Source organism: Schistocerca piceifrons, chromosome 6 (assembly GCF_021461385.2).
Source record: "Schistocerca piceifrons isolate TAMUIC-IGC-003096 chromosome 6, iqSchPice1.1, whole genome shotgun sequence".
NCBI lineage: Eukaryota > Metazoa > Arthropoda > Insecta > Orthoptera > Acrididae > Schistocerca > Schistocerca piceifrons.
This window is the reverse complement of record NC_060143.1, coordinates 130,576,325-130,587,691: the sequence shown is the minus strand read 5'-3', so window position 1 is coordinate 130,587,691 and position 11,367 is coordinate 130,576,325. Positions and strand designations below refer to the sequence as shown.

General features: G+C 44.1%; 1 protein-coding gene across 1 annotated transcript; it reads left to right on the top strand.

Moving 5' to 3' along the window:
* The first annotated feature begins 8,357 nt into the window (after nt 1-8,357).
* On the top strand, nt 8,358-10,013 carry LOC124803187 (craniofacial development protein 2-like). Its single transcript, XM_047264370.1, has 2 exons — nt 8,358-9,012; nt 9,511-10,013. The coding sequence occupies exons 1-2, from the start codon at nt 8,358-8,360 to the stop codon at nt 10,011-10,013; spliced, it is 1,158 nt and encodes a 385-aa protein (XP_047120326.1).
* Nucleotides 10,014-11,367: the final 1,354 nt, after the last annotated feature.

Below are 11,367 nucleotides of genomic sequence, written 5' to 3'. Positions count from 1 at the left end.
CACTGGCGGCTGCCTTCTATAACGAGGGTATTCGAAAGTTGGTACAACGCTACGACAAACGTCTAAGTCGGATCGGCGACTTTCGAGATAAGTAGCTGGAACTTGTAGCTAACTGTTGCAAATAAAACAGTTTTGATTCTGACTGTGGCTTCCATTTAGTGACCTATCGTTTCTTAGGTTCTGAATATCCCTCGTAATATACTAAATCGCATGTTAACACCAAAAGTTGCTATTTCAAGTAAATATGCAACCAGTTTCAGTCACATAAGCTCATAGAATTTCAGCATATTGACTTCCGTGCGTTACAGTCATAGAGGGAATTTTCAATTTTTGATAAATGTACTCCATCGTCAGGCCACAAATGGTCTACCGGGACCATCTGACCGTCGTGTCATCCTCAGATGAGGATGCAGATAAGAGCCGCGTGTGGTCAGCACACCGCTCTTCCGGTCGTTGCGATGGTATTCTTGACCGAAGCCGCTACTAATAGGTCGAGTAGCTCCTCAATTGGCATCACTAGGCTAAGTGCACCCCGCAAAATGGCAACAGTGCACAATTATCACAATCTGACCAAATAAAAAGAGAAGTGGGCGCCAGACAGTGCTCCAGTGCTCCTGGAAAAATCGCTTAACTTCGTAAAGGATGAGACAAGTAGGCAAGAGCTGTATTCACTTAACCGGATGTAAAGTCAAACTAGAGAAAGTTTAAACACAGGCCAACACTCTTGCAACATCTACCTAACGTCTGATAACCAACACAACCATGGAATAACCCAGGCAAGGCGGAACAGGCGTCTTCAGAATCCGGTATATAACACATCCAGAAGCAGAAGGACCCACAACGACCAAAGTAGTCCAAAAGAAACAAATATCCGAACCACAATCAAGGAGGCTGTAGAATTACACGCCTTAGCGGACAGCAGTGGCAAGGCGAGGAAAGGTACACTACTGCGAAAATACGCCAACCTCCAGGGCAGGTAACTGGGGCGTTAGCGGTCATTAGGCAGAAAAATACCGCTGATTGAATTTCATCAATAAACACAAGGAATTCAAAGATTAATAATAAAAGGTGCATGATGGCTAATTAATTTCGCCAAGTCCAAACACTCCACTCGTTGCTCTTCGTCTTAGCGACCCTGCGAGCAGCAACGCGCAAACAAACGGCGTGATCTCAAAATAGTGGAGATTTCACTACTGGGTTAATGTGTTCACTCAACTGAAAAGTCCCGGGTCCGGTGGAGAACGAGACTGTCGCCCTCGCAACTACAGCCCCTCGATCCGACAGTGCCTGCATGCCACCAGCAGTCCAGCCATGTCCCCGTGCTGCCGGACCTCAGCGCTGCTCCGTCCCAACCGAACTTCCCGACACACTCCGATCCGGAAAACACTTGACGCCCTTCCAAAGATAGTACTAGGATACTAGACATCGATAACCGCTGCTGCTGCCACTCGCGGACAGACGACGTTAGCAAACGTAGTGACTCCAGTAAACACGAGAAGAAAACGAGGCGCCACTATCCCTTTAACACATTGCCAACCTACCAGCGGCACCAACGCGAACCGCAACACGGCTCAGCGCACTTCCCCATGTGTGTCTTTTCAAGTGGGCATTTTTATTGACGACAATGCGCGCCCACATCGAACAAGGCAGGTGGCGAAGCTGTTGGAACGAGAGGATATTTGGTGAATGGACTAGCCTGCCCATTCCCCCATTGAGAGGACGTGTAGGATGCGTTGAGGAGACGTACTGGAGCACGTCCACACGCACCATTGACCATCCAGCAGCTGTCAGCCATACTGGAGGTGGAATGGAACGCCCTATCGTAAGAACTCATTACCAACTTTGTGAACAGCATGGGAGAGCGTTGCAGAGAATGCACTGCCGTCAGTGGTGAACACACACCCTATTAAGAGACATGTCTCACCTTTTGTAATTTCCAGGGAACGTGGGTTGAGTGTCTTTATTGTCCCTGAAGAAAAGTGAAGTTCTGTTCGTCTCATTACGGATTTCTTTCATTTACCTTCTAAACTGTAATGTAGCAGTTCTTCCTATGTATAGTCAAAGTTTCATGTAGCTATGTTACCTGGCAATGGCACATCAAGCGACAGCTACATTCGTCCATAAGGTTTGCACACGAGCATACTTGAAACATTTTAAATAATTTGAAGGTGCAAATTCGTGTTTCGTGGATTAAGGGGTAGAGTTGGCGTAATGTCGTGTTGTGACACAGAATATTCCGTGAACTCGAATTTTAGTCTCTTTACTGCAAACAATTTCTTATTTATCATCTTGAATAATAACCGCTTGGCTCCTTTTGAATATTTATTTGACCACCGGTTTCGTACCTTAGAAATCACATCGTCAGGTTAGATCTGATAAATTAGAAACATTGTTCGCAACGATTATGGTCTATTCTAATCACAATCAGTAGTGAGAAATGAAGCAAATTGCTTACATGTTAAATCGTGATATTACACTTGTGACACGGACGGGACCGAACATTCCTCGTCTACGAAAAATGACGCAATTAGCGTTTCGTCAGGTAAACAGAAAGCATGGCTCCATGACTTCTCAAGCATGACTAATTAAAAAAAAACTATAAGAATCATCAAGAAATTTCCGCTCAACCTAATGTGACATAAAATAAATCATGGGCTGGAACACTTACTTACTTACTTACCTACTTACTTTACATTACGCGACCAGGCCCAATGGACCGAAAGCTGCTTTGAGAGATTGCCTAAACTTCAGCCTGTTTTCAGCTCATTTCTGCCATTCTTCCAGCAGTCCCACTCTCTGAAGGTCTTTGGATACGCAGTCACTCCATCGAGCTCTAGGTCTCCCTACGGGCCTTCTGCCGGTTGGCTTGGTGTTGAGTACAGTTTTTGGCCGTCGGTTGTCCTGCGTTCGAGCAACATGTCCTGCGCACTGGAGTGTCTTCATTATAGCCACGGTGTTCGGCTCTTTGTAAATATCATCAACTCTATATTGTGACGAATCCTCCATTTTTCGCTCTCATTATCGTAAACTACTCCAAAAATCTTCCGAAGAACTTTCCTTTCAAATATCGTCAGTCTGTTCAAATCTTGCTTTGTTCAGGTGGCTCCATATAGTACTACTGGCTATAGGAGTGTTTTGTAAATGTTTATTTTGAAATGTCTTGACAAAGTTCTGGTTTTGAGGAGAGCATTAAGGCCGTGGTAACAGCGATTACCTGCCTGTAATCTTGCCTGTATTCCCATTTTACTGGATGATTCATCTCATACTGATCCCAGATATTTGAACTCCTTGACTTGACTATAAGAATCTTCAGCTGTAAGGGTGGAAATGGGTCTTGAGTTGCATTATGTCTACGGTGTAGAACTAGGTACTCCGTCTTGTCACGATTGATATGAAGACCTATTTTCCTAGCTGTTGTTTTCAGAATGTCAGCCATTTCCTCTAATCCATCTTGCGACCCAGATAGTAGCACTATATCATCAGCATATCCGAGGTACTTGGTATTCACATCCCAGGTCTGGACTCCTCTGAGATCATTATACGACATCTCTCTCATTATCTTCTCTAATGCTAGATTGAAAATTACAGGTGATAGTCCATCGCCTTGCCGTAGGCCAGTCACCTTATCTCCAATTTTCACCTTTGCTGTAGAATTCATTTGGCAGGACTTCGTGAGGCTTACTAGTTTCTTGGCAAAACTGAACTCTTCCAGATGCCTCAGAATATTTTCCCGATGGATGCAATCATATGTTTTTCTAAAGTCGGCAAACAGCATGTGTAGTCCTTGGTCAAACTCCCACCTTTTTCTACGACCTGGCGTAGGACAAAGATTTGGTCGATAGTAGATCTCCCGTGACGAAATCCTCCTTGACATTCTCCAAAAATGGTGTCTGCCAACGATTGGATTCGATCTAGAAGACAGCTTGAGAAGACTGAGCAGAGCGATACCACGGTAGTTTCCACATGCCATTCGGCCATTCTTCTTGTGGATGGGACAGATTAGTGCATTCTTCCAGTCTTCCCATTCGTCTGGAATGTTTTCAGGGTTCCAAATGGTCTCTATTAATTTGCGAAACGTTGCGACAAGGTATTCACCCCCTTCCTGAATTGTTTCAGCATGGTTGCCATCTTCTCCTGGGCTTCTGTCCTTTTTAAGCTCTTTTATCCGCTTCTTGATCTCTTCTAAAGTTGGTGGTGGGTATTCGGGGTCTGCTGTCTTCACAATTTAACAAGTCACTGAAATATTCTTCCTATCCCTTTGCAATTTGATATTCATTTGAAACTTCTTGGCAGATTAAAATTGTGTGCCGGACCGAGACTCGAACTCGGGACCTTTTGCTTTCGCGGGCAAGAGCTCTGCCAACTGAGCTAACCAAGCACGACTCAGGCCCCGTCCTCACAGCTTTAATTCCGCCAGTACCTTGCAGAACTAGCACTCCTGAAAGAAAGGATATTGCGGAGAAATGGCTTAGCCACAGCCTGGGGGATGTTTCTAGAATGAAATTTTCACTCTACAGCGGAGTGTGCCCTGATATGAAACTTCCTGGCAGATTAAAACTGTGTGCCGGACCGGGACTCGAACTCGGGACCTTTGCCTTTCGCGGGCAGCTCTGCAAGGTTCGCAGGAGAGCTTTTGTGAAGTTTGGAAGGTAGGAGACGAGGTACTGGCGAAATTAAAGCTGTGAGGACGGGGCCTGAGTCGTGCTTGGGTAGCTAAGTCGGTAGAGCACTTGCCCGCGAAAGGCAAAGGTCCCGTGTTCGAGTCTCGGTCCGGCACACAATTTTAATCTGCCAGGAAGTTTCATATCAGCGCACACTCCGCTGTAGAGTGAAAATTTCATTCTTGATATTCATTTGTCAGCATCTCTCCTTCGGCATTTTTTATGAATTTCTCAGTGTGTTTATTGTTTTTCCTCAGATAGTTGACCTTTCTGTAAATGTTCTTCATCCTCCTTCCCCGGAAGTCTTCCTCTGCTTCTGTAATAACTCCACTCACGAACTTTCTCTTTTCTCTCCGCAATACAGCTTGTGTTCCTCTTCGGGCTCAAATTCTGCCTTATATCTCTGAGTAGTTGCTGACTGTAATAACTTGCCACGGGCTTCTTTTCTCCTGTTGATCGCCTCATTGAAACATTTCTTCTTCCTCGTCACTCTTTTTCCAGTGACTGTTCCTGTAGCCTTTATAATCACATTTCTAATTTCTTCCCATTGCTGATTTACATCTGAGTCCTCTGTTTCTGGCAGTGCCGTAAAACGGTTCCTGACCTCATCTTGAAGTTCATTTCTGGTTTCTTCCTGTGCTACTTTTTCTATTTCTAAACGTGCCAATTTCTTTAATTTACTTCTTTGGATTGGTTTCCGGGGGACTCTGAATTGGCTTTTAACCAAAAAATGGCCAGCCCCACGGGAATTCCTTACATCCATGCCTTAATTGCTATGTGATCTATTTGGTTGACTGTTTTTCCATCTGAGGGTACCCATGTTCCTTTGTGCACCTGCCTATGTGCAAAGTTAGTGTTATTTATAAACATGCTCTTGGACATAGCAAAGCTAATTAGCCTTATTCCGTTGTCGTTGCTATTTTCATGCAGACTATGAAGGCCTATTGTGGGAGTAAAGCCGGTCTCCTTTCCAGTGTTGGCATTAAAATCGCCGATGAGAATTCTGTAGCTGTTTTTAGAGATGGAATCCACAACATCTTCCACCTCTGCATAGAATGTATCCTTTACTTTATCTTCACTTTCCTCTGTTGGTGCATGACAGTTCACGAAGGTAAGTTGGTGGTTTTTCACTGATAAAGTTAGGACTGAGATTCTTGGATTCACTGCCGTAAAATTCTTTGTCATTGGTACAATGTCTCTGTTGCTTGCTGGAACACCCAGTCAGAAATGGAAAAACACCTACCATAAATCCGGAAAGGAAGACAGGAGGCCAAACATAATCGGTTAACCATTAGGTCGAGGATCGTAACCCTTCAAAAGTACCTAGAAATTAATTTAAAAAAAAAAATCAGGAACTATCAACAACATACCGCTTAGTAACAAAAATTGTATAAAACTAAAATTGATGGAGATCTGCACATTGATGAAAATGACATACCATAAATACAAAAGACTGCTATGCGTGCACTCGCTGGCGAGAAGGTACCGAGCTAAGGACTGAGGCCGGCCTTAGTGGCCGAGCGGTTCTAGGCGCTTCAGTCTGGAACCGCGCGACCGCTACGGTCGCAGGTGCGAATCCTGCCTCGGGCATGGATGTGTGGTATGTCCTTAGGTTAGTTAGGTTTAAGTAGTTCTAAGTTCTAGGGACTGATGACCTCAGATGTTAAGTCCCATAGTGCTCAGAGCCATTTGAACCATTTTTTTGACTGAGCGGGTGGAAAGCGGGCACTCGCACGCGCTATTTATCGTAGTATAACACATTTCTAGTCAACACATATTACAATAAAATCATAAGCTCAATGAAAAAAATATTAGTTACCCCTCAATTGAGCACATTGTTTGCAATGGGGTGCTGAAAACAGCGTACCAGACGTCGGGTGACCCGGACCGTTGACTTACGTTATGGCACGAGTGCATGACATACATATACATCTGCATCTACATCTACATCATTACTCTGCAATTCACTGTTACGTGCGTGGCAGAGGGTTCATCGGACCCACCTTCAAGATACATATTTTTCTACTGTTCCACTTAAATATTTACGCGCGCGTTCCGATTTATCTTATTTTATTGTGATGATCATTTCTCCCTATTTAGGTGGGCGCCAACAAAATATTTCTGCAATCCGAGGAGAAAGTTGGAGACTGAAATTTCATGTAAGATCCCGCCTCGACGGATAAAGCGTTTTTAATGATTGCCACCTCAATTCCAGTATCATATCGGTTGCATTCTCATCCCCATTTCTCGATAATACAAATCAGCTGCCCTTATTTGGACCTTTTAAATGTCCTCCATCAGTTCCATCTGATACGGGTCTCACACCGTACAGCAGTACTCCAGAAGAGGGGGCCAAGTGTGGCGTAAGCAGTCTCTTTAGTAGACATATTCCACTTTTTAAGCGTTCTGCCAATAAATCGCAGTCTTTGGTTTGCTTTCCCCACAACATTATCTATGATCCTTCATCGTTCGAATTTAAGTTATTTGTAATCGTAAACCCTAAGAATTTAGTTGAATTTACAGCCTTTCGATTTGTGTGATTTCTCGTGTAACCGAATTTAGCAGGTCTCCTTTAATACTCATGTGGACGTCTTCACCAATTTTCATTATTTAGAGTCGATTGCTACTTTTCGCACCATACAGATATCTTATCTAAATCATTTTTCAGCTGTTTTTGATCATCTGATGACTTTACAAGACGGTAAATGACAGCATCAAATGCAAATAATCTAAGAGGGCCGCTCAGATTGTCTCTCAAATCGTTTATGTAGATCAGAAACAGCAGAGTGCCTATAACATTCCCTTACGGAACGCCAGATATTGCTTCTGTTGCATTCGATGATTTTCCGTCAGTTATTACGAACTGTGACACTTCTGACAGAAAATCACGAATCCAGTCACACAATTGAGGAAATATTCCATAAGCGCCCAATTTGGTTAGAAGTTGCCTTTGAAGAACGATGTCAATAGCCTTCTGGAAAAATAGCTTTCTGGAAATCTAAAATACGGAATCAACTTTACATTCCCTGTCGATAGCACTTATTACTAGTTGTCTTTCACAAGGAGCCAGACAAAGTGTGCCTCACAACGACCCGTCTTATATCCTATTCCCTACCCTCTCCTCAGTTACCATTCCTTTCATTCTCTAATTAACCCTGAAATAAAATATGGAGTGGGGCCCCAAAGGCGGTTGGAAGGCGCACTACGTCCCCTTCCGGCAGCTCCTGCAACCGAAGTGATACCAGATGTATTGGCTTGCCTTTCCTCTGGATATTATGGTTTAGGTCGAGAGGGAGACCGTGATGATTGGGCAACTCACGAGTCTTCATATTTATCGCTCAGGCTTGTAGCATCCTGGAGAGGTCACTTCAGCGACGTCCAAGGACTTCGGCACAACACGGGAAGAGGCAGTTACCGATTATAAGCTCTGTCTGATTGGCGTAAGACTCGAGTGCCAGGGGCCACTTCCGACGGTGGGAGAGATCATTGCATCTCATTGGACAGCTACCGCCTGCCTCAAGCTGAGCAGCCCCCAGCCAATAAGGTGCTGTCCCGCCACTATCCGTCTGCTTCACGGGGTGTGTGGAGCTTAAAAGTAATCTTTGACAAGCGGGTTGATACAGTACACCTACCAACAACAAAAATGAAATAATAAAGAAATCACTATTTCGTATTGCCACCTGGAATGTTAGGACCATGTGTCCAAGGTGCATTGACAATGCCCAAGAGGTTGATTTCATCCGTAAGACTGCTGTAATTGACAGACAGCTCCATCGTTTGAATGTTGACATCGCGGGACAGCAGGAGACGCGGCTTCCAGACGCGGGCTTTATCAGGGAGGATAATTACACATTCTTCTGGCAGGGGAAGTCTCAAGACGAGCCAAGACTTCATGGCGTAGGATTTGCTGTTAAAAACACCCTCCTGGACTGTACTGTGCCACCATCCGGTGGAACAGTGCGAATTATTGCTTTAAAAATATGCTCCTCAAGTGGCACTGTCAACATCCTAAATGTGTACACTCCCACCTTATCATACATCATGGAAGAGAAGGCTCTGTTTTATGATTTACTCAGCGACAGAATAGCCAAGGTACCTAGCACCGAGACACTGTATATTCTAGGGGACTTTAATGTTACAGTTGGATCAGATAAAGACATATGGCCGAATTGCCTGGGACATCATGGGGTGGGAAAAATGAATGAAAATGGCCAAAGACTGCTTGAAGTCTGCTGCTTTTATGGACTCTGTATTACAAACACATATTTCCAGCTTAAGGATCAGCACAAGGTGTCTTGGAGACACCCGCGCTCTCATCACTGGCATCAACTTGACTTAGTCATAGCTAGGCGTACTGGTCTCAAAAATGTGCTACTGACACGAAGTTATCATAGTGCTGATTGCAACACAGACCACGCCCTAGTGGCGTGCACATTGAGGCTCACTCCTAAGAAATGTCACCACGCTAAACCGAGAGGTCATCCCCGTATCAACACAGATCATGTTCATGACACACAAAGAAAGCAGGATTTTGCCAGTAATTTTGAAAGTGCTTTCCCAGGAAACGTGCAAGCAGAATGGACTGTTGATAATAAATGAGCAAAACGCTCGGGTGCAATCTACAACTCAGCAGTATTGGCCTATGGAATAAAAGGAAAAAGAAATAAGGACTGGTACAAGCAAAATTTGGAAGAAATTGAACCAGTCACTGAGGCTACACGGAAATCCCTGCTTGCTTGCAAAAGAAACCCAAATGAAAGAACTCGAGATGACCTACGAAAAGCAAAGAACAGCGCACAGCAAACGTCCATGAGATGCGCAAATAACTACTGGCTGAATTTATGTGCAGATATACAGAAAGCGGCCGATTCTGGAGATGCTAAGGTAATGTACGATGGTATTAAGAAAGCAATTGGACCAACTGTCAGAAAAACAGCTCCTCTGAAGTCCAGGACGGGTGAAGTCATTACTGATGAAGGTAAACAAATGGAACGCCGGGTTGAACACTACCTCGAGTTGTATGCAGCCGAGAATGAAGTTAGCAAGGATGCATGTGACGCCATCAAACAAATTTCAGTTCTGGAAGAACTAGATGCAATGCCTACTATGGAAGAATTTTGTAGAGAAATAGATTCTCTTGCTAACGGAAAGGCCCCAGGTGAAGATGGGATCCCTGCGGAGGTTATTAAGTATAACAAATCTGTTCTTCTCAAACATTTATATTCACTTATCACAACCAGCTGGGAAGAAGGTTATGTCCCGATGAGTATGCGGAATTTGAGGATAGTTACTCTATATAAACAGAAAGGAACAGAAGTGACTGTAACAATTACCGAGGCATTTCATTACTAAGTGTAGCCGGGAAAGCTTATGCAAAAGTCATCCTAATGCGATTACAAATCTTAGCTTCCAGAATCTACCCAGAATCTCAGTGTGGCTTCAGGACCGGTCGATCAACCGTAGATATGATCTTCTCCTTAAGACAGCTACAAGAGAAACGTCGTGAGCAGCAGAGGCCACTTTATATTGCTTTCATTGACCTTGTTAAAGCGTTTGATTTAGTTAGCAGAAATGGGCTTTTCAAACTGTTGCAGAAGATTGGATGCCCACCTAAACTACTACAGATACTTGTCTCTTTCCAGGAGAAAACACAAGCAACAATCACTTCAACGGTAAAACATCAGGAGCATTCCCTGTTAATAGCGGTGTGAAACAGGGGTGTGTGTTAGCTCCTACATTATGTGGGATTTTCTTTTCCCTTCTGCTCAGATTTGCCTTTGAAGACTGTGAGGAGAGAGTGTATCTACATACGACGTCTGATGGAAATCTTTTCAACATTGCTCGCCTCAAGGCCAAGACCAAAGTAAATACAGTTGTCATCCGTGAGTTGTTATATGGACGATGCAGCTATAGTAGCGAACACAGAAGATGAGCTGCAGTATATAATCAACAAATTATCAAATGCCTGTGAAAAATTTGGTCTACTCATCAGCCTTCAAAAGACTAAGATCATGGCGCAGAGCACTACCAACCTTCCATCCACCAGCATTCATGGCAATCCTCTCCAGGTAGTTGATGATTTTACCTACTTAGGATCCACAATATGTAGCAAGTTGTCCATGGACACTGAAATTACTAACAGAATCGCAAAGGCATCATCTGTCATGGCTAGATTGAAAAACAGAGTATGGAACAACGGACTGCTTACCACAAAAACTAAATTAAAAGTCTATAACGCTTGTGTTATAAGGACCCTTCTCTATAGATGTGAGACATGGACAACTCTTTCTAGGCATGAATCTCGACTCAACAGCTTCCATCTCCGCTGTCTCCGGAAGATCCTTCAGATATCTTGGAGAGACAGAGTACCCAACACCAAAGTCTTTCATCGTGCAAGCACAACCATCATCTTTGCACTCCTGAGTCATCGACGTCTAAGATGGTTGGGACATGTCAGGAGCATGGATCCTGAACGGATACCGAAACAACTGCTGTACGGAGAACTACAGGAGGGTGTGACCGCATCTTCGTTTCAAGGATGTCTGCAAGAGAGACCTGACCAAGACCAGAATCAATCCAAGTCGCTGGGAAAGCATTGCAGATGACCGTGTCAAGTGGCGAGTAACTGTGCGCAACGGCGTCAAGCTCTCAGAGGACGAACGCACACAGGAACAAATCAGGAAGAGAACAAAGCGAAGAGACAGAG